A 24,092-nucleotide genomic window follows, 5' to 3' on the forward strand; every position below is an offset into this window, starting at 1 on the left:
GAAAAAAGCCAGCCAAGGCAAACAAAGCACTTGGCACTGTGGAGTGTCGCGGCCACTCTGTGTCAGACTGTAACCAACAGTTGTAGAGTGAGACGTGGCTCGCTGTTACTGAACCGACTCATTCACTTGTTCATTTGTCTGTTCGTTGATCCATGAAACCTTCATTGAGCCTTGACTTTGTCCCAGGGAAGGGGTTAGGTGCTGGGTGTGAAATAACAGCCAAGAGTCATCGAGTACTCCTCTGAACCTGTGTTAAGCTCTCGGCACAGATGACCTCATTGACGCCTAATGCTATGATGTAGGGAATATCACCATCCCCGTTATTCAGATGGAGAAATTGAGGCTCATAGAGGTTCAGTAGCCTGCTCAGTTCTGGGAGAGGAAGCCACATCTTTCCGATGGTAAAGCCCGATATTCTGCTTCTGTGCAAGGAGGCCCCACCCATGGTCCCTCTCTCAGCTCAAGGAGCTCAAAATCCAAATTGCTGGAGCACAAATGAGTGACACTCTCGCAGAGGTAAGACCTAAATGCAGAAGGGGCACAGCGAGAGGGTGATTGATTTAGAAAGGCAGGAAGAAATGCCTGATAGATGCTGTATCAGGGAGATCATCACTGGCAAAGGCCAAGACCCCACGTGGATGGTGGTAGTTGAGGGCTCTGACCTGAATTCCTACCCGGAGCCCAAAGGACACCTGTGATTCAGCATCCCGTAATGAAGGCAAACGATGTTTCTCACCCATTTTTTACCCAAATGGAACCAAGTACAGATCTGAGCACGATGCAAACAACAGTGAGTTTTGTAAATGAACAAAGGGAGAAAGCGCTCCCTTAGATAGGCATGTGGAGGCCTTCCCTGCATCTTTGCTGTGCCATCTGTGACTTCCTGCCTTCCAAGGATGTAGTCTGAGGCTGCTTCCTGGCGATGGGTGTGCTACATCAAGCCACCCCTTATCTGCATATCAAGCTAAATGACCCTTGTTTCAACCACATATGCAGACACTTGCCAGAGATGTCTGCCCTCCATTTCCCGTTGAGGTTAGCCTAAATGTCCAACAATGGAAAATGGCAAAATAAATTGAGGTATATTAACATGATGGAACATTGTGAAGCTATTCAAATAATATTTTCAAAGGCCATTCATTGACCTAGGAAAATGATCTGACATATAATGTGTGTTTTGTTTGTTTGTTGTTTTTTGTTTGTTTTTGAGACAGAGTCTCCCTCTGGGGTGCAGTGGCATGGTTTTGGCTCACTGCAACCTCTGCCTCTTGGGTTCAAGCAATTCTCCTGAATCAGCCTCCTGAGTAGCTGGAATTACAGGCGCCTGCCACCACACCTGGCTAATTTTTGTATTTTCAGTAGAGACGGGGTTTCACCATGTTGGCCAGGCTGGTCTCGAACTCCTGACTCTGCCTTGGCCTCCCAAACTGCTAGGATTCCAGGTGTGAGCCACTGCGGCGGCCTGACATATAATGTTATATTATAAAACCAGGGTGGGTGGAATGCTCCATGTGCTGTGGTCCAAAAAAAAAAAAAAAAATTAACATGTATTTTGTGAATATCTGCTCTATGCTGGGCGCTTACTAGGCAATGGGGATATTTGGATTATGAGCCAAGACAGATATTGCCCCTGACCTCAAGGAGTTTCCTGCAGTCTGGTGGAGAGACAAAGACTAAAATGATTAAGCCAATGAATAACACGCAGAATGCCATGACAGCTGGTAGGAGGCAGGGGCCCTGCGTCCGGTTGGGGGTCAGGGAACACGGGACACAGGACATGGAGAGTGACATTCAAACCAAGATCCCCTAGGAGCTGACTTTCCTAATGCTGCAATGTAAAATGGTCTCCCTGTTTCACCTCATCTCTATTTCTTTTTTCTTTCTTTCTTTTTTCTTTTCTTTTTTTTTTTTTTTTGAGACGGAGCCTTGCCCTGTCGCCCAGGCTGGAGTGCAGTGGCGTTATCTCAGCTCACTGCAAACTTCACCTCCCAGGTTCCAGCGATTCTCCTGCCTCAGCCTGCTGAGTAGCTGGAATTACAGGCGTGCAGCACCTCGCCCGGCTAATTTTTTGTACCTTTAGTAGAGATGGGTGTTCACTATGTTGGCCAGGCTGGTCTCGAACTCCTGACCTCATGATCTGCCCGCCTCAGCCTTTCAAAGTGCTGGGATTACAGGCATGAGCCACCGCACCTGGCCTCATCTCTATTTCTTTCCCCTGTCTTATTTTGTTTAGAAAACGAGTTAGTGTTTTACTTAGTATTCGTTTTCTGTTCCACGCATCAGAAGAGCCTGATATTTTTGGGAAGAGAGTAAAGCTGAGAGAAGGAGGGGCAGGGGGACAAGGTGGAGTACCACCGAGAAGTGTCCGTCAGCTCCCACGCTAGCCTTGCTCTGTATGTGGGTTCCTGGGAACATCGCGTCCTCACGAGCAGTTGTCACGAGTACAGGAGCTCCTTTCCTGACCTGAATGGTGATGCATTGAGCAAATTGCCTCTTTGGCTTACACCCAAGGGATGTTGTTGGGGGGGCGGGGTCACACCGTGGTGTTCACAGTTCCTTAGGGTGAAGGAGGGGAGCTTGCATGTCTCTGAAGGCTTCCTGCATGAGGCACCAGGGCAGAAAGCGCCTGCTGCCTCCTTATCTGCGGGTGGCACACCGCAGGATGCATCGGCTGCCCTTATTTCCTGGGTGCTGACAGTCAGTTCTGGTTAACTTCATCTGAACACCCTGTTATGTGCCAGAAACTGCATCAGCAGCAGTCTGGTGATGATCATAGTGGATCAAAGACTTTACACTACCTGATGAATGAAGAAATGGATGAATGAAAGGAGCTTGGGAGTCTCTGAAACCAGCAGAGGCAGAAAGGCAGTCCTCTCACGAGTTTTGAGGGCAGGGAACTGGAAAAGGACCACAGCTTGATTGGGAACAACTGAGACTTAAGGGCTGCTGCCCACAGAGGTGCAAGAGCCAAGGCAGCAGCGGCCAGAGGACTGTGCCTGGCTGTTCTGTAGGGAAGGCTCGGAGAGCCAGGTTGGGGCTGGAACTGGACAGTCTGGCAGAATCATGAAGCTCAGTGGGTGGCTGCAGGTCTGAGAGTCTAAGGCCGTCTGGTCTGGGCAGCTGAGGGCACGGAGGAGTCTATCTCAGTTATGCAGTGCACTGTTGAGCACTGGGGCAACCAAATTTATATCGGAGCCTGGGGCACGTTGGAAGGAAAGAACTAGATAACGAATTCAAGACTTGAGCAGATGACCACACTGAAGTCACCGAGGCAGTGAGCGCCTGTGGAAGAGCAGCCAGACAGTGGTTGTAGGGCATCATGAGCACAGGCTGTGTGTGTGTGTGTGTGTGTGTGAGTGTGAGTGCATGTCAGTGTGTCTGGGTGTGCATGTATGTGAGAGAGTGTGCGAATGTATGTGTGCAAGTGTGTGTACATGTGTGCATGTATGTGAGCATGTATGTGTGTCAGTGTGTTGGCGTGTCAAGGTGTGCGTGTGTGAGCATATGTATGTGTGAGAGCGTGTGTAGATGTGTGCATGTAAGTGAGCATGTATGTGAGTGTGAGTGTGCATATGTATGTGTGAGAGTGTGCCTAGGTTTGTGCATGCATGTAAACAGGTATGTGTGTGTCAGTATGCACATGTGTGTGAGTGTGTGTGAATGTGTTATGTGTGAGCATGCATGTGTGTGCATGTATGTGAGCATGTATGTGAGTGTGAGTGTGCATATGTATGTGTGAGTGTGCATATGTATGTGTGAGAGTGTGCCTAGGTTTGTGCATGCATGTAAACAGGTATGTGTGTGTCAGTATGCACATGTGTGTGAGTGTGTGTGAATGTGTTATGTGTGAGCATGCATGCGTGTGCATGTATGTGAGCATGTTTTTGTGTATTCATTCTCACAGTGTTATAAAGAAATACGCAAGACTGGGCAATTTATAAAGGAAAGAGGTTTAATTGACTCACAGTTCTGCATGGCTGGGGAGGTCTCAGGAAACTTACAATCATGGTGGAAGGGGAAAAGGCACGTCTGACATGGTGGCAGGCGAGAGAGAGGCGAGTATGTGAAAGAGGAACTGTCAGACACTTATAAAACCATCAGATTTCATGAGAACTCACTATCATGAGAACAACATGGGGGACGCCACCCCCATAATCCAATCACCTCCCACCAGGTCTCTCCCTCAATCCCTGGGGATTATGGAGATTACAAATCAGGATGATATTTGGGTGGGAACACAGAACCAAACCATATTAATGTGTGTGTGCGTGTGTGTGTGTGTGTGTGTCAGGACATGCATGTATGTGAGTGTGTGTGAGTGTGCATATGTACATGTGGGAGTATGCGTAGGTGTGTGCATGTATGTGAGCATGCGTGTGTGAGTGTGCCAGTGTGTCAGGGCATGTATGTAATGTATGTATGTAAGCATCTGTGAGTGTGCATATGTATGTATGAGAGTGTGTGGGTGTAAGTGTGAGAGTGTGTGAACGTGCCAAAGTGTGTGTATGAAGTCTGCCTTCAGTTATGCAGGGGAATTTCTCCATACCAGATTCAGGGGGCAACTCCTAGAACCCTTTTTGGCAAAGACACTGACTCTGCAGAAGCCCCTGCCATGTGAGGTTAGATCCCATGGTGTTATCCCTTCAAGACACCTGTCTCAACTCTAATTTATCCTTTGTGTGATTAATTGCTGAGTGGCTACCTTCCCCTTGAGACTGGGAGTGCCTCAGTATACCTGCTGGGGAGCAGTGGTCTCGGGGCACACTCACCATGGGCTCCCCAGGGCTCAGCACAATGTCCGGCACATAGGAAGTGCCCCATAGATATTTGCTGATCAAGATCCACTTGTAACAACTAGGGTAAGGATGGCCGTTCCCTTTCCCTGTCCTCCTCCCCACCCACTTTCTATTGCCTTTTCCTTTCTCTTCCCTGTGTTGTCTTGTCTGCACATATTTGCCTGCATGGTAGCCCAGTGAGCTAGGTTGCTAGATTTAGCAAATAAAATACAGGAAATTTGGTTGAATTTGAATTTCAGATAAACAACAAATAATTTTCATGTAAAATGTATTTTGTATATTTAGTATAAATATATAATAAGCATCAAAATATTGGGACAGAAATTATTTGCCATTTATCTTAAATTAACTGGACTTTCTACATTTTATCTGGCAGTCTTACGTCTGAGCTAGAACTCAGTCTGATCCCATGCATGAGGCTGAATTTGATGGCAAGAAAGCCCAGTTGCTTCCCAACTCTCTGCTTCAGTGTAGCCAACCTTGTTGGTCACATGTGCTGAGCAACGGCTGGATGCCTGGCATCACACCTGCATCAGGGGAAGTGAAAGACCCAAATTATTGGCCTCAAAGAGTCAGGGAGTTAAGAGAGACCAAGTAAGATTTTCTGGAGAGTTGGGTTACCTGCTGGCAAAGGGAACTAACAGAGATTACAGCCCCGTTTTGGGCCATTCTTTTACATATGTAATCTTAAAATGAATACAACCCCTTGCTCAGCAATAGCTACCTTCTGTGGAGAGCTTCACATCCTATCTTGTTAAATCTTCACAAGAACCTGCCACGTAGGAGGCTTCTTCTCTGTTTCTTAGAGAGGTTAGCGAGTGCTGAGACAAGGAGTGTTTTCCAAGATCTTCTGCACAGCTGGGAAGTGGCAGAACCAGGAGTGGCACCCAGAGGTGACTGACAATCCTGGACTCTCCCAAAGCACAGCTCTGTCACTTCTCTTTTCCTGCCAAGCCCAAGATGAAACCACAGAGTGTGGGGAAGGAGCACTGTGGGAAGAGTTAGGAAGCCCATGTATTAGTCTCAGTGAACTCTTTTGGAGCCTGAATGTTACCCATCCATATGCCCACTCACTCATCCATCCATCTACTCATTCAACCATCCGTCCATCCATCCATCCATCCATCCATCAATCCATCCATCTCTGTCTCCCTCCCTTCATCCATCCCTCCATCTGTCCATCCCACTATGGTGCTGAGTTTGTCATCCATCCATCCATCCATCCATCCATCCATCCATCCATCTCTTCACCCATCCTTTCACCATCCATCTACCACCAATTTACCCATTCATCCATGCATCCATCCGTCCATCTATACATCCCACTGTGGTGCTGAGTTTGCCATTCATCTGTCCATCCATCCATCCATCCATTCATTTCTTCACCCATCCATTCACCATCCACCTACCACCCATTCATCCATCCATCCCTCCTTCCCTCCCTCCATCCATTCGTACACCATTCCATCCCTCCATCCATCCATCTCACTGTGGTGCTGGGGATGCCATTCATTTGTTTGTCCATCCATCCCTCCATCCATCCATCCATACATACATACATACATACATTCATCCATCCATCCTTCCATCCTTCCATCCCTCCATTCATCCATCTCACTATGGTGCTGGGGATGCCATTTATCTGTCTGTCCATCCATCCATCCATCCACCCATCCATCCATCCGTTTATTCACCCACCCACCATCCACCTACCACCCATTTACCTATTCATCCATCCATCCACCCATCCCCCTCTCCTTCCCTCCTTCCTGCCACCCATCCAACTCTGGTGCTGGGAATGCCATTCATCTGTCTGGCCATCCATCCATCCATCCATCCATTTACTCACCCACCCATCCACCATCTACTCACCACCCATTTACCTATTCATCCATCCACTCATCCATGCATCCCACTATGGTGCTGGGGATGCCAACCACCTGTCCATTTTTCCATCCACCCACCCACCTATCTACCCATCCTTCTCTCCATCTGTCCTTCCATCTCATTATGTTAGGTGCTGGGGATACTGGGAGGCAGAACAGCCCTCATGAAGCTCAACAGCTCACCTGGAGGGTTTACACCCACTCAAAGCTTCCCGTGGGCTAGGCCAAAAGCTCTTCTTAGCTCGATCTCACAATTGGCAGATTAACCGAGACCCACAGTTAACCAGAAACTGGAGACTCTCCCTGTCATGACCTTATGTTGTTTTTATTCCATTTAGCCTGGAATGGACAATGTGCTGGACTATGGCCTGGACCGAGTGACCAATCCGAATGAAGTCAAGGTAAACCAGGTATGTCTCTGCTGCATAGTTTGGGTAGGGCCTAGGTCGGATTCTGGGGCTGGGAAGGTGTCCACACGTCTATTCATGTCTGTTAGGGCAATGATATCTCCTCTTTGAGACTGCCAAAGAGAGGAGGACTGTGGGCTCTGTGGACTCAGGGCTGGGGCAGAAGTGGGGCCATGGCAGGGTGCTGGGTGAGGAGAAATTACAATTGAAGACAGACACAGGCTATAGAGTGCAGGGAAGAGCTAATGGGATCTGGATGGCTGGTTTTCAAACTTTTCTGAGTCACTTCCCCCTTTGAAAATCTGATGAAAGTTATGAGCTCATTCCACTCAAAGATGCACAGACAGACATTCTGTACACAGTTTCAGCCAGTTCCTTGATCCTGAGGAGACTGTAGACCCCCAGCCTCAAAACTCTTGAATCAGTTTTGGATTTAACCTTAATCCACATGACAGGACCTGGAATCTAACACTTTCTTTCACATCCCAGTGGAGTGGGATCTTTGTAAAGATTCTCCAAGCAGGTTTCATTTAAAAAAAATACCCTTTCCTCAAATAGGCCATCTTTCATGATGGATAGCCAATGTCCTATGAGTATTTATTTATTTATAGAAATACAGTTCATAAGCTGTTGAGCCCGTGGCCCTATGGACATTTTGGGCCAGATAATTCTTTTTTTTTTCCTATTTATTTATTTAATTCATTTATTATTTGAGACAGGGTCTCACTCTGTTGCCTAGGCTGCAGTGCAGTGGCATGCTCATAGCTCACTGCAGCCTTGACCTCTTGGGCTCAGGTGATCCTCCTGCCTCAGCCACCCAAGTAGCTAGGACCACAGGCACATGCCACCATGCTTGGCTAATTTTTGAAATTATCTGTAGAGACAGTGTCTTTCTATGTTGCCCAGGCTGGTCTTGAACTCCTGGGCTCAAGCAATCCTCCTGCCTTGGCCTCCCAAAGCACTGAGATTACAGGTGTGAGCCACTGTGCCTGGCTCAGATAGATAATGCTTTGGTGAAGTTTTCCTGTGCATTTTAGAATCTTTAGCAGCATCCCCAGCTCTGCCCATGAGATGTCAGTACCTCCATTCCTCTCCCTGCCCACCTAAGCCCCAGTCCTAACAACCAAAAACGTCTCCAGACATTGCCCAATGTACCCTGGGGAGGAAGTCAACATTACTCTGGCTGAGAACCACTGATTCCAATGAACCAGCCTAGATCCATTTAAACAGATCTTAGATGGATTCATTGCTTTCTGTCAAACATTGTCTTTGGGTAGCAAGGGTCATCATCTCTAGCCTAGGGTGCATCTGTAGGGCTCTGCAGAGCCTTAAGGCATGAGTGGGGGCCTATAGGGGTGTGCAGGGGAAGGAGGAGGGTGGAAGTGGGAGGGGAAAGAAAAAGGAGCCAGAAATGTTAGCAAGGCAGCTCTGGGACAGTGTTTGCTTTTGCTCCCTGGAGAGGGTCACCAGGGGAATCATTAGGTCTCTTGTCCACAAGCTGGAGAGACCCTTCCTTTGATACACACAGGGCACAGTCAGCCTTAACTCAGCTGTTTCCAGGGCAGCCTTTCCCGTGTTCCCCTTGTCAGAGAACAGATCACTGCTGAGGCCTTGTAGGCTTGGTTGCCATGGAAACAGAATCCTCGAGTAAAAGACTGAACCTGGGTGGAAGGTTTGCTTTTTTTTTATGGCTAACTAGCAGCTCTGGAAACCTCTTTCCTAGGGAGGAGAGAGAGGGTGGAAGAAGAAAGCACATCACTCATTCTGACATGGGGGGGTGGGAACCAAGGGGCACCCATCCGTGACCCAAGCCAGGATACTGCTTAGCTGTGTGTGTGTGTGTGTGTGTGTGTGTGTGTGTGTGTGTGTTGGCGGGGGGGTTAGGCACGACCTTAACTTCATCCATTTGAGAGGGAAGCTAAGGAGCTGAGCTGCTCCATCCTGGGGGTGACTTCCGAGGAGGGTGACCAAATTACTCTCTTTACTGAGGAGGCATCTTTGTGCCCCTTGGCCTTCAGAGCCCATTTCCCGTGGATGTGGATGCAGGCAACACCCTCAGCCCAGAGCCCAGTGGGCAGGCTGGGTGTGCGACAGAGGGTGCCTTTGCCATGGTGGGGTGTGATACGGGCTGTGTCTCCGCTGTTGTTTACCGTTATCTTCTCTGTCTCTCTCTCTCTCTCTTCCCAGCTATCTATCTATCTCCTGTCTGTGCACTCTGGCTGCTGTGGAATAAAGTATTAAGAAGAATAAAGAACTGCAATTCTCATGCATGCAGAGCCCCTTCCAGCCCTCCCCTCAGCCAGCCCCAGCATGCTGTGGTTTATCTGTCTGCAACATTTTCCACTGTCTGCGAGTCCCCTGTGTTCCCGGGTTAATCTGCCCTGAGAGAAGAGGGTTGCCAAGAGCACGAAGCATCTCCATGAAGACCTGGGAGTGCAGAGGCTTTGGATTTTTGTCTCACTTCAGAGAACTCACGGTGCCTGAGCTGGTTTGAAGAGAGGTCATTTTGAGAAGGAATCAATCCTTCTTTCTTTTTTTCTTTTCTATTCTTTTTTTTTTTTTTTTTTTTTTTGAGATGGAGTCCTGCTCTGTCACCTAGGCAGGAGTGCAGTGGCACGATCTCAGCTTACTGCAACCTCCGCCTTCAGGTTTAAGTAACTCCTTGCCTCAGCCTCCAGAGTAGCTGCGATTACAGGCGTGTTCCACTACGCCCAGCTAATTTTTTCATATTTTTAGTAGAGATGGAGTTTCTCCATGTTGGCCAGGCTGGTCTCGAACTCCTGACCTCAGGTAATCCACCCATCTTGGCCTCCCAAAGTGCTGGGATTACAGGCATGAGCCACTGTGCCCAGCCATCAATCCTTCTTTTTAAACTTTTATTTTAGGTTCGGGGGTTACATTTCAGGTAAATTGTATGTCACCAGAGTTTGGTGTACAGATTATCTTGTCACTCAGGCAATAAGCATAGTACTCATCGGTAGTTTTTCCATCCTCTCCCTCCTCCCACCCTCCACCCTCAAGTAGGCCTGGGTGTCTGTTGTTCCCTTCTTTGTGTCCTTATGTATTCAGTGTTCAGCTCCCACTTATAAGTGAGACCATGTTGTATTTGGTTTTCTGTTCTGCGTTAGTTTGCTTAGGACAATGGTCTCTAGCTCCATCCATGTTGCTACAAAGAACATGATCTCATTTTTTTATGGCTGTGTAATATTCCATGGTCTATATGTACCACATTTTCTTTATCCAGTCTACCAATGATGGGCATTTAGATTGATCCCATGTCTTTGCTATTGTGAATAGTGCTGCAGTGAACATAGGCATGCATGTGTCTTTATGACAGAATGATTTATATCCCTTTGGGTATATACCTAGTAATGGGATTTCTGGGTCAATTCTGTTTTAAGTTCTTTGAGAAATCACCACACTTCTTTCTACAATGGCTGAACTGATTTCATTCCCACCAGCAGCATATAAGCTTCCCTTTTCTCCTTGCCAGCATCTGTTATTTTTTGACTTTTTAATAATAGCCATTCTGACTGATGTGAGATGGTTTCTCATTGTGGTTTTGATTTGCATTTCGAGAATGAGTAAATTCTTGAGGAGATGTATCTGTTTTCCCCAAATAGAGGCAAGTAACCGTCAACCATAAGAAGGAAAGTCATTAGGTTGGCAGGTGTCTCGGGCCCTGGGTGGCCCACTCCCACTGGCTAATGGCAGCTGGGAGGGACTGGCTAGGGGCCAGGACCACACTCTAGAAGTGAGTCCTCTTTTAGCTCCAATACCTTGAGGCATACGGAACCCCCAACTCCTCCACCTCAGGAGGTGATGGGAGCAGGGGCCGCTCATGGCAGGGTCACTGTCATCATTTAGGGATGAGGGCAGTGCCGGGTGCTGAAGAGACCCTCGATATTGGCCTGAGCCCCAGCTCTGCCACTTCCGGTCCATGTGATCTTGGGCGAGCTCTTTCGTGAGCCACAGTCTCAGTTTCCTCGTCTCTAACACGGGAAGCATGCTAGTTCCTTCCTCAGAGGATTAAGTGGGATCACTTGTGTGTAGTGTCTAGAATGCTAATCAACACGTAGCGACACTCCACACACAGCTGGTATTATTCTAATGTTGTCATGCTGTGAGAGAGAATTTAGGGGGCTTGTAGACCTCAGACTCCATGGTAGGGTGCTGTACCTAGCCAATTTCTTCTTCTGCCTTTTCACCTTCTCATACTTCTCCCCCGGTTGGAGGTGGAAGGAGGGGTTACATGCCAATTTCAACCTCTCTGCCTACTCCAATAAGCAGCTGCTCAGAACCTCAGTCTACACTGGCGAGTATACAGATCTTTTGGTAAAAGGCAGAAATATGGCCTCCCAGTATAAAATACTGTGCTCTGCAGAGATGCTCAGCCTGGAGCCCTCAGTGAGCAACACCCCCTCCCCACACCATATGCTCCCATCAATAGGGGACAAACTGCTTTCTTCTTGTGGCTTCTGTGTGACCATGGCTAGCTGAGGGAAGGGAATGGGCTGATGTTTGCTGACAGTTCCCTGCATGCCAGGCATGGAGCTGAGTGCGCCAGCCTTTGTAACAGCTCAGCTAAGACCCGCTACTGCGTTATGAGGTAGATGGCCACATTGACCTCCGTTTCACGGTTGAGAAAGCACGCCGAGAGAGAGGGTGGCTCCCCCAAGGACACACAGCTGAGAAGCGGTGAAGCCAGGAACTGAACCTCAGCTGATGGCCGCCACAGTCCACTCCACATCCTGCCCGATGTTTTCTAATGTCCTTATTGTGGCTTTTGGAAGTTTTTCTGGATTTCCTGAAATCCATTAACAGAGACAATGTCAGTTTCCTTTTTCACGTGAAGAAAACAAAATAGAGAGACATAGCCGTCTGCCCAAGGTGACCCAGCCAGGATTCAGTTACGTGTTTCCAGTTCTGTAGCTCATGTGCCTCGCTGATCCAACCGCTGCTCCCCTCTCCACCCCACAAGGCCTACATCCTGCACCCAGGGCCGGCTTCATGGGTAGGGGGCTTGTACAGCCGCCCAAGACCCCACCCTCAGAAGGACCCTTGTTTGATTTAATGTTCTGTTACCATCTCAGAATTCCTTACACTTTTTTTCTGAACAGTAAACCTGCATTTTTATTTTGCACTGAGCCTTGTAAATTGTAAGCAATTCTACCTCTACCTGATGAGGTCATACCCGGCTGGAAGGCTATTTACTATTTACGCGTGATTGCAATCTTGAATCTAAGACTCCTTAGACAGCTGTACCCCCTTAATTTTTTTTAAATCTATCTATCTGTCTATCTATCTATCTATCTATCTATCTATCATCTATCTATCTATCATCTATCATCTATCTATATCTATCATCTATCTTCCTACCTATCTATTTTGAGACAGTCTTGCTTTGTCGCCCAGGCTTGAGTGCAGTGGCACAATCTCGGACCACTGCAACCTCCACCTCCTGGGTTCAAAAGATTTTTATGCCTTAGCCTACTGAGTGGCTGGGATTACAGATGTGTGCCACCATGCACAGTGAATTTTTATATTTTTAGTAGAGACAAGGTTGTGTCTTTTTGGCCAGGCTGATCTCAAAATCCTGGCCTCGAGTGATCCGCCTGCCTTGGACTCTCAAAGTGCTAGGATTACAGACGTGAGCCACCACGCCTGGCCTTTATTTATTCGTTTTGAGACCAGGTTATAAGACTATCTAATTTTTGTATTTTTAGTAGAGATGGGGTTTCACCATGTTGCCCAGGCTGGTCTTGAACTCCTGAGCTCAAGCGATCCACCTGCCTTGGCCTCCCAGGGTGCTGGGATTACAGGTGTGAGCCACTGCGCCGGGCCCCGACTCTTTTCTTGCCTGCTTTGCCTTAACCACTTGTGTTTCTGGATGTCCCGGTTTCTGACTTTAGACCCCCTCTCTGCTCTCAATGCCAGTGCTGCCCGATTCCTCACGGTTCTCCCCATCTCGCCTTTGGCTCCATGGCTTGCTCAGCCCCCCACCTGAGTTTCTCTGCAGATACCTGCCTGGCTACCCCATCCCAAGGTCCTTGCTTATTTCTCCCCTGCACTCCTGCCAGTGGCCTGACCCCTTCTGCCCTGTGACAATTGTCTGCACCCTCCATCCGGGGTTCGCCAGTCAGCCAGCCCAGAGCTATGTAAACAACAAGTCTAGATGTGTCCCTATTTGGGCATCTCTGCAAGGGAAAAATAAGAAGTTGTTAGAATGCTAAGAATGCAGAGCATCCAGAGATTCCTTAGGCAGTCTTCCTCCTGTAGCAAAATGTGTCGCTGAGATGAGGCATAAAGAAGTGGCTTCACTCCAGGAGGGCCGGCAGCTGAGAAAGGAAGGAAGCTGTGTGTGAATGCCAGGCTGGAAAAAAACCCTTATTTCTTATTTTATCATGAGGTGGTTTTCTTTGAATTGCTTAGAATTGTGTGTACTTTTTTTTTTTGTAACAACTTCACTTTAACATAATGTTTCTTATTGCCTTCGGCTAAGATATAATATTGATAGTAGGTTTGAAAGACTTAGCAAATAAAAATACAGGATTCCCAGTTATGTTTGAATTTCAGATAAGCAGTGAATATCTTTTTTCGCGTAAGTGGGTCCCAAATATGGCCTGTGAATCCTGCATTTTATCTTATGATGAGGGCTTAAATTGTGCCGCGCACGTGCTCAGTGGTGGTGTAGTGGCCCTAATGAATAGGCACTGTGTGTGGGTCTCTGCTATGTGCCAGGCACCTTATGTCTATTATCTCATTTAGTCCCTCTTTTTTTCTATTCTCCTTTTACAAATGAGAAATCAGAGGTTCTGAGATGCTGAGCAGCTCGTCCAAGGTCATAGCCAGGAAGTGGTAGGACTAGGATTGTCACCTTTGTCTAACCCCCAAAGCCCATATGCTTCTGTTTCTTTTTTTCCTTCCTCCCTTCCTTCCTTCCTTTTTCTCTCTTTCCTTCCCTCCTTCATTCTGTCCCTCCCTCCCTCCTCTCTCTTTCTTTTCTTTCTTTCTTTCTCTTTCTTTCTTTCTTCCTTCCTTCCTTCCTTCCTTCCTTCCTTCCTTCCCTCCTTCCTTCCTTCCTTTCTCTCTCTCTCTCTTTCTTTCTTTCTTTCCTCTCCTTTCTTCCTTCCTTCCTTCCTTCCTTCCTTCCTTCCTTCCTCCCTCCCTCCCTTCCTTCCTTCCTTCCTTCCTTCCTTCCTTCCTTCCTTTCTTCCTTCCTTCCTTCCTTTCTCTCTCTGTCTCTTTCTTTCTTTCCTCTCCTTCCTTCCTTCCTTCCTTCCTTCCTTCCTTCCTTCCTTCCTTCCTTCCTTCCTTCTCTCTGTCTCTCTCTCTTTCTTTTTTGAGACAAGGTCTTGTTCTGTCACCCAGGCTCCAGTGCAGTGGTGCCATCGTAGTTCACTGCCACCTCAAACTCCTGAGCTCAAGCAATCCTCTGGCCTCAGCCTGCAGTAGTTGCTGGGACCACAGGCATGTACCACCATCCATACTCTTTCCTGAATCTCTTCTCCACTACTCTCTCCAAATCAAATTGTCTCTTCACCTTTTAAAAAGTTCAGGACTCTTTTCCCTCACTGTCCCCTCTCTGCACACACTCCTAGAAGAGCAGAGATCCCTGTATGTTAATCTAGAGGAAGCAGATCCCATGGACGGCTGCTTTTTCCAGGTTCATAATTTATTGTATAAATTGAATTATCACATGACAAGTTGACATGAGCTTCTCCAGGCATGAGAACTAAACGGCTGAGGCACAGACAGTTTAGAATCCGTTATATTGCTTTCACAGCTGGAGTTTTTTTAGATCTTGACTTGAAGTGAAAGATCATCAAAGCAATGCCTCCATATGTGGCCAGTACTCAACTCATTGTACTTGTGAGCGTCTAAGAGTTGAAATGTATTTTAACGCCTGGAATTGGGCATCAGTTTCTGGACCTGCCATGATTGCAATCTAGCCAAAGCTACACATTCCGCAGCCACTGTCCTTCAACGTACGCAACCTGGACAGCTATTTTTAAAGCTAGAAATACAAGCTAAAATTCATGTGGACAATCCAAGGTAAAGGTGGGAAAGTGCCACCTTCCACCAAATCCTATTAACGGAGAGCAGGCTGCAGTTCCATTCCCAGAAGGTAACGGGTAATCCTGGGAATCAGAAAACAAAATAGAAAACTACAGCACAGAGGCAGAGCCCTAGGGAGATAATAAAATCAAATGAAGTGAACAGGAGTATACAAATTGTAAACCCCTAAAGACTGAGATAATGGCCCTAGAAGCAAGTATATTATGCCAAAGGGAGACCCCCTAGAGGAGGAATGAAAATGAGCATGGCAGAAAGTCCTGCAAATACAGCTCCCTGTGGAGCCCAGAGAACACCAGGCAGCCAGGATGCATCTGTGTGCGTCCACTTAAGAGCCCTGGGCCCCCAGGTTCTGGCTGCAGAACAATGGCTGACAGGCAGAAAGCTTGATGCTGGGGTCTGGACACCTTGGAGGTGCTTATGACACTGGCTGCTGAGTGTGGGCCTAGCATGATTCTGGTCTTCACCATCATGAGTGTTAAGGACAGAGTGTTTCTGGTACTTGTATTTTGTCTTGTGTTAGGGCTGTAGTTCACTTTTGGTTTATATTTTATTTATTTATTTATTTATTTATTTATTTATTTATTTATTTATTTTGAGATGGAGTCTCGCTCTATCACCCAGGCTGGAGTTCAGTAGTGTGATCTCAGCTCACTGCAGCCTCCACCTCCTGGGTTCAAGCAATTCTCCTGGGTCAGTCCCGCCTCCACCCCACTCCCCCGCCAAGTAACTGGGATTACATGTGTGCATCACCATGCCTGGCTAATTTTTGTATTTTCAGTAGAGATGGGGGTCTCACCATGTTGGCCAGGCTGACCTTAGGTGATCTGCCTGCCTCAGCTTCCCAAAGTGCTGGGGTTACAGGCGTGAGCCATCATACCTGGCCTTGTCTACATTTTAAATTAAGTGACTGGACAGAGTCATTCCATCCTGTAGCACTCTCAGATTCAGGGCAAGGAAGGAATGGGAAGAGAGCAGGCTAGGAGGAGAAAGTGAACAGGATCAGCGATTTTGTGTTTCTCAACAATTGCTCTTCAGCTTTGCAAAGGGAACAGGTGAATTTGAATCCTGGCCCATCCAATTACTGACCAGGAGGTGTTGAGAAGGTTACCCACAACCTCTCAGAAGCTTTGTTTCCTCAGCTAAAAATTAGTATAATAAAATCTCCTTACCTTAAGCTTTGTAAAGGCTCAAAGAAGTGTAAATTGCTTTGCAGTAGTCGCTAGGCAGTTAGCATTATGTAAAGCTCCCCCTTTGAGCAGAGGGCATAGACCAGTAGATGCTATTCTGAATAACCCACTCCAGCAAGGCTCCAACAGAAGGAAGTAATTATAAAGTATTAGATTTGAATGTAAGTCCCCTCTGGCCCCAGGGTCCTTTTCTACCTGAAATGAGGCATCTTCTAAAACAGTGCCTTACGTTGAAGGAGAATGCGATCAAATAAGTATGATTGCCAATGCATTTGGATCATTTGGGGAGTGCTTTCAATTTTTTAGTGGAAAAAAATGCCCTTAAGCTTAGAAAATGTCCCCATTCTTCTAGGCCCCGAAGCATGCTGAAGTCATCATTTATTACATATTTGCTGAGCATCTACTCTGTGTCGGACATTGTGCTAGGGAAGATAGACCGGGCCCCCTGCCCTTAATGGTGCCTTCATGTTGATTCATACATTAAACAGAGTCACACAAATAAGGATAAAATTCAAATGGTGATCAGTGCTATGAAGGAGGAAGTCAGGATGTATAAAAGCCTAAAACATAGAGAACTACGTGAGCCTTACCTTTCTGCGATAACTCTTCCTAATCCCCTATGCAGGAAAAAGATTTCTTGTGAAAAGCAATGATAGAAAAGCAATCCAGGGAAGCAAAATGAAACCCAGCCTGAGTTAGAAAAGAGAGACCAGTATATGACATTCTAGACTGGACTCTCCTTTACTCCTTTTCAATGGGCTCATGGGCCAGTGTTGATTTTGCTGACTGCCTCAAAGGAAGTAGTGTCTTCCTCAGACTTAACCACTCTTTTCCAAGTGAAGACTTGGGTGGGTTAAGCAGCACGGATATTAGCAAGGCAGGAATTAAGAGGGTCCGCATGAGGCTGGATGCGGTGGTTCACGCCTGTAATCCCAGCACTTTCGGAGGCCAAGGCGAGGTCAAGAGATCGAAGTGATCCTGGCCAACATGGTAAAACCCCGTCTCTACTAAAAATACAAAAATTATCTAGGCATGGTGGCGTGTGCCTGTAGTCCCAGCTACTTGGGAGACTGAGGCAGGGAAATCACTTGAACCCGGGAGGAGGAGGTTGCAGTGAGCTGAGATCGCACCATGCACTCCAGCCTGGCAACAGAGAGAGACTCCGTCTCAACAACAACAACAACAACAACAACAACAACAGCAACAAAAAGAGGCTCCTCTTGAAGTATAAGAGTCAGTACCAACCAGCCCTCGGACACAACCAAACCTAGAAGAACTGAGGCTGGGATCACCACCTTGCCCAGCCTCCAAGAGTTACATGGAGCAGAAAAGCAGTGCAGAGGAAGCACGGCCCACTGCAATTGCAGATCTATGTATTTTAGCCAGAGATAGATCTGAATGGTTTCCAGGAGCTTCTAAGAGCCTGAGCATGAAGCCCCTCTTGGAATTGTCTTTTCTTTCTCTGCCTTAACTCAAAAAGTTGAGAGGGGACACCCTGAAGCTTATCCCCAGTATGACCCTGCTCCAACAGCTTCAGCAAGGGGATGGGGCCCGATTCCAAAGGGGCGCTCAACTTGGGGACTCAGCTTGCAGTCCATGCTCGCCTCAAGCCTTTCCATTATGTGCTTTATTTTTGGTAACATTGGTTTATTTTTCAACTTATATTATTGGTCAAATTGTTATGACTACTTGGGGAATGCATCTCACCACTGCTTCAGAGCTCTCCTCTGTAACAAAGGAAACCAACACCCAAGCGCTGTGCTAGTTTTTCTATCTCTTCTCTCTTTCTCTCTCTCTCTCTCTTTTTTTCTTTTTTAAGACAAGGTCTTGCTCTGTTACCCAGGCTAGAATGCAGTGGCATGATCATGGCTTACTGCAGTCTCAACCTCTCGGGATCAGGCAACCCTCTCACCTCAGCCTCCCAAGTAGCTGGGACTACAGGTGCACGCTACCATGCCTGGCTAATTTTTTTGTACTTTTAGTAAAGACGGGGTTTTGTCATGTTGCTCGGGCTAGCCTCGAACTCCTGGGCTCAAGCAATACTCCCTCCTCAGCCTCCCAAAGTGCTGGGATTACAGGCTTGAGCCACCGCACCTGGCCTTCCCCATTTTTCTCTTAATCCATATCTCAGACAGGAATCTGTATCTCTCACTCTACGGATCATTCTGTAGGCACTATGCTAAATCGGCACCAATTCCAAATTTAGTCCTTAATTCATCTTGGCCTTTAGGCGAGCGAAGTTACAGTGGTAAGTTATGCTCGTTCGCTTACCAAATCTCTTACTTGGTATTTATTCCCCAGGGGTTACATAGAATAGAGTGGAGGCAGCAGACATGGGGAAATCCTATCTTTTAAGAAAGAAAAAATGGGCATTTTTCTCATGGGGAAGGATTTTTATTTTTCAAATGGGTGTTCGAACTGTAATGATTTCATGACATTTGCTTAATGGTTTTGTTTCTCTGTTTTACAGAAACAAACAGTCGTTGCTGTCAAAAAAGAGGTAATTAGTCTTACACTTCCAGTGAAGAATGGTTTTAAATCTTCTAACAGATTATATGTACTTTGTTTTACCCTCTGCACTTGGTAATGAAATGAAAACCACGTGCAATGTCCAAACAATTATTTCCAAATTCATGGACAGCACAGAGTGACGAAGCATCTTTTGTAAGCTCTGGCTGGGGCTGAGGCTGACACTCAGGGTCTGAAAAACCCCTCAAAGGCACAGAGCTGAGGGGTGGCCAGAGAGGACTGTGGAACCAATACTGCAGGCTGTAGAGACTCTATATCCCCAACGTGGCCCCTGCGCCTATCATTACAGGACCAGAATCTACCCAAGGTGGCAAACTGCCGATTTTGGCAAATCTCATGTCTGGGGCCCAAGACAGAGTCCTGGGAACCATGGGGCATTGAGTTGGGATGTGTGGTTAGCTATCTGAACGTGGAGGAAGGTGGTTGAGGAGGGGATAACTTGCTTTGGCCAATGCTGCAGAATCAGGAAGTTTAAGGATGTCACCTGTGGTGGGGACCACTCTCTGCTTCTGTCCGCCAAAGGCACGTGAGGGAAAAGCCAAGTGTTTGTCCCAGTGTCTCAGTTGAATGCTCCTTAGAACTTTTTTTTTTTCTGCTGATGCTTTTTCCCAGACTAATGCATAATGGCTGAAGGAGGCCACTGATTTGAAGTCTGTGGTCATCTGTCCACTGTGGGCCTGACCCACTGGTACTGAGGGGGCTGGCTCTGGGCATGGAACGGGGTGCGGCTCTGGGTAAATGGCTTCTGGGTTTGGAGGCTGTGTGTAGTGACACTGAAGGGTTGGGAGGGGGGTGGTGGTTGAACGCCTTCTGACAACTGTGTCTCTTCCAGATCATGTATTACCAACAGGCCTTGACGAGGTCCACAGTGAAGTCTTCCGTGTCCCTGGGAGGGTATGTCCCTGATTTGTTGAACTTGCTAAAGTCTGAGCAACAGGTAGACAAGAGGAGAACTTCTGCGAACTCAACAAGTCCTGGGCTGACAGACCGAAGACTCAGCAGAACTGGGAGGGACAAAACCAGTCTCTTGGGGGCTTAGTTCCTAATTCCTCTCTCAGGATAAGCCTCCGGGTCTCATCTTGGGTTAGGCAAAATCAAGGGTAGGTGAGGTTCTAGGAAAGACTGTTATGTTTCTTGGAATCCACTAATGTGTGGATGGGGAAGGTGGAAAGAGTTGGAAGTCCATGGGCTGAAGACCCTGTGAGGATCCAAGACAGCCTGGGTTCCTATCGTTACCCGTTCCAATTCATTAGGGGTGTGTGAGTCATGTTTACTGGTTCCACGTGCTACTAAATGTCCGTTGTTCATCTTTGATTTAAAATCCCATTAAGATAAATTGGACATTTATGTTTGATTTATTGAACTTTCTGGCTACCTTGACCCAGCCCCCCATAGGATATCATCTAGGAGACGAGAAAGAGCTGAGCGCCGCCTCCCACATGCAAGCAGTTATTCCTTTAAAATGCAGAATTTATTTTAGGACCGCATTGCTAACTCTGGGATTTTCCTGTACACGTGAAAATAAACGTGGCTTATTCCTGGGAGGCACGATGTGACTAATCATGTATTCTGACTGTGTAAGACTCAAGTCATGATACTAATTGGGACTGAAGATGCTGTGTTTTGTTTAGTGCCTTCCTTCAATATGGTTAAGGGTTGGGCTCTTGTAAAATTTTTTTACATCTTCCTACGTCCCCAGTTTGCAAAAATGCCACCTGCCTGAGAAAATATGCCCTGACCCCACCCACATTTCAGTGACTGTGCTGCTGCTGAGCCCTGATCCTAGCTAAGGAGAGCACCTGTGTACTCAGGAGCATTCACTTTGGGTTATAATCATCATCATTGTTCTATGATAAACTCAAAACCGTTTACTTCCGTGTTCCATAAACCCAGTTTCATGAAACCAAACAGAAAGAAAATGGAAGGAGACCCAAGGATATTTCTTAGACCCACTTTCCAATTTTTATTTGTCTCAGGACCTCATTACCATAATTTTGACATCATTAGTGTTTTGACCCGTGAACCAGTTTTTTTTTTGTTGTTGTTTTTGTTTTTTTCCTCCAGCTTCTCCACTGGTAAAGGTCTGGGCCCGTCGAGGTGGCTCATGCCTGTAATCCCAGCACTTTGGGAGGCTGAGGTGGGCAGATCACCTGAGGTCAGGAGTTCAGGGCTGAGGTCAGGGCAGATCACCTGAGGTCAGGAGTTCAAGACCAGCCTGGTCAAAATGGAGCCCTGTCTCTACTAAAAATACAAAAAATTAGCCAGGCATGGTGGTGTGCACCTGTAGTCCCAGCTACTTGGGAGGCTGAGACACAAGAATTGCTTGAACTCAGGAGGAGGCTTCAGTGAGCTGAGATAGCGCCACTGCACTCCAGCCTGGGAGACAGAGCAAGATTTTGTCTCAAAAAGAAAAAAAAAGGTCTGATTGTCAACTAAGAGAGTCTTGGGAGAGAATAAGCCAGAGGGCTTGAGTTCTGAATAGAATTGCAAACCTGGTGCTTGTCTCTAAGGTACCAGTGGTTTATCTCCAAGGCATGGATCCTGTTCTGTCCAAATCTCATGGCTGAGGGAAGACTTCAGGGCAGGTGCATTTCACATTCACTGTGGACACAATTCCCCACCTATGGGGAGGAGGCACAGCAGGTTTTCCATACCCAGACAGCAGGCAATACATTGACTCAGAAGGTCTGACTCAACTCAAGGGAATTAGCTCTTTTTTAGAAAAGTCTTTTAAATTGACACATAATTGTACATGTTTAGGGGGTACATAGTGATGTTTCAATACATACAATGTATAGTGATAGGATCAGGGTAATTAGCATATCCATCATCTCAAACATTTATCATTTGTTTGTGTTGGGAGCATTCAATATCTTCTTTTCTGGCTATTTGAAAGTATATAAAGTAGAACAGAGGTTACTACAGACTGGGAAGGGAAAGGGGAAGGGGAGATAGGGAAGTATTTGTTAAAGGATAAAAAACTAGGCCGGGAGCGGTGGCTCATGCCTATAATCCCAGCACTTTGGGAGGCTGAGGCAGGAGGATTGCTTGAGTCCAGGAGTTGAAGACAAGCCTGGGCAACATAGTGAGACTCCATCTCTACAAAGAATAAAAAAAATTAGCCAGGTGGTGGTGCATGCCTGTGGTCCATCTCATCATGAGGCTGAGGTGGGAGGATGGCTTGAGCCTGGGAGGTCAAGGCTGCAGTGAGCCGTGATTGCATCACTGCACTCCAGCCTCAGTGACAGAGCGAGATGCTGTCTCAAAAAAAAAAAAAGTTACAAAATTACAGCTAGATAGTGTTCTGTAGCACTGTAGGATGACTGTAGTTAATAATAATACATACAGTATGTATTTCCATAATAGCTAGAAGAGAAGCAATTAGCTCTTCCTCCAAATAGTGTGTTTGGGCCAATTAAGCCCCAGGTTTAAATAATGGGCCTAAGTTTCCAAACCCAGGCATTATCCTGACAAAGGGTAGAATCCAACATGGCAAGAGTCTTGGAGTCTGTGGCAACTTTGGGCGTCTAAGATGGGTGCAGAGATACAAGTTTGAACACTCCAAGTTGGCTTTGAATCTAAAAACCTGTTGGTAAAATATAAACAGGCCATATTTTAATGAAATAGGTACAGAAAGGCCGGGCGTGGTGGCTCACGCCTGTAATCCCAGCACTTTGGGAGACTGAGGTGGATCGCTTGAGCCCAGGAGTTTGAGACCAGCCTGTGCAACTTGGCAAAACCCCGTCTCTACCAAAAATACAAAAAAAAAAAAAAAAAAAAAAATTAGCCTGGCCTGGTGGTGCGCGTCTATGGTCCCAGCTACTCAGAAGGCTGAGGTGGGAGGATTGCTTGAGCCTGGGAGGCGGAGGCTGCAGTGAGCCAAGACTGTGCCACTGCACTCCAGCTTGGCTGTCTCAAAAAAAAAAAAAGAAACAGGTACAGAGGAATGACAGAGGGGCTGGATGACAGAAAATGTTTCATTCCACAAGTAGAATTGGGACTGATTTTGTCAAATACCTGCCAATCCCAAGGGTTATTTGATTAGAGGAAGTTTCTAGGAAAACAGTAATAAGTATGTCACCAAATGATACAGGAAAGGAGGACAGGCTGGTCAGTTGACCTGTGCATTGATGTCGTATCTTGGGTGTCGAGCTTCTAGGAAATCATTTTCTGTTTGCTTTTCAGGATTGTGAAATACAGCGAGCAGTTCTCATCCAATGATGCCATCATGTCAGGCTGCCTCCCCAGCAACCCCTGGATCACCGATGACACCCAGTTCTGGGACTTAAACGCAAAATTGTATGTATTTTATATATTGGTGTTTTTTAAAAACCCGTTTTTGAGTTACAATTCACATGCCATAAAATTCACCCATTCAAAGCATACAGTTCAATGGTTTTTATTATATTCATAGAGCTACGATCAATTTTAAAACATGTTCATTACACAAAAAAGAAACCCTGGATCCCCTCCAGCCTTAGGTAACTATGAATCTACTTTCTGTCTTTACGGATTTGTCTATCTGGACATTTCCTATCAAGGGCAACAATTGGAATCGGAGGAATGACAGAGAGACTGGCTGGCAGACAATGTTTCATTTCACAAGTAGAAGAGGAACTGATTTTGTCAGATACTTGCCAATCCCAAGGGCTACTCGATTCGAGCAAGTTTCTAAGAAGACAGTAATAAGTATGTCACTAAATCGATACAGGAAAAGAGGACAGGCTGGTCAGTTGACCTGTGTATTGATTTCATCTCTTAGGTGTTGTGCTTCTAGGAAATCTAGGGAAGACTATGGGGTCTTTTGTGATGAGTTTTTTTTTCACTTAGCATCATGTTTTCAACGTTTATGAATCTTGTAGCATGGATCAGAACTTCATTCTCATTTATGGTTGAATCATCTTCACGGTATGGATGCACTAGAGTTTGTTTATCCATTCATCCGCTGATGGACGTTTGGGTGGTTTCTGCCTTTTAGCTATTATGAAGAATGCGGCTATGAACATTCGTGGGCAGGTTTTTGTGTGGGCATGTTTTCATTTCTCTCGGGTGTATATCTAGGAGTGGAATTGCTGAGTCAAATGGTGACTTTATGTTTAACAACAGATGGGTTTTGAAAATTAAAAAATCGTATTTTTTTTGCATGTTTGATATCTAATTAGAGTAAACTTAAGTTCTGGGCAGGCAGGGCCCTAAGCCTGCCCTTTC

At 46.6% G+C, this 24,092-nt stretch overlaps 1 protein-coding gene and 1 pseudogene across 4 annotated transcripts in view; one reads left to right on the forward strand and one right to left on the reverse strand.

The window, feature by feature from the left end:
- The window catches only part of RGS9 (regulator of G protein signaling 9), a 99,861-nt gene that overhangs the window by 42,552 nt on the left and 33,217 nt on the right, over positions 1 to 24,092 (forward strand). For 3 of the 4 annotated variants that reach the window (XM_063629354.1, XM_063629355.1, XM_055256934.2), the window contains 4 exons: positions 7,021 to 7,092; positions 18,826 to 18,855; positions 19,717 to 19,778; positions 23,070 to 23,183. In XM_063629354.1, coding sequence (XP_063485424.1) covers positions 7,021 to 7,092; positions 18,826 to 18,855; positions 19,717 to 19,778; positions 23,070 to 23,183 — 278 coding nt within the window. The remainder of the gene's footprint in view (positions 1 to 7,020; positions 7,093 to 18,825; positions 18,856 to 19,716; positions 19,779 to 23,069; positions 23,184 to 24,092) is intronic. The other variant, XM_055256935.2, reaches the window with a different exon arrangement.
- On the reverse strand, positions 14,747 to 15,028 carry LOC129470524 (ATP synthase membrane subunit K, mitochondrial-like; annotated as a pseudogene).

This window comes from Symphalangus syndactylus, chromosome 20, assembly GCF_028878055.3.
Source record: "Symphalangus syndactylus isolate Jambi chromosome 20, NHGRI_mSymSyn1-v2.1_pri, whole genome shotgun sequence".
NCBI lineage: Eukaryota > Metazoa > Chordata > Mammalia > Primates > Hylobatidae > Symphalangus > Symphalangus syndactylus.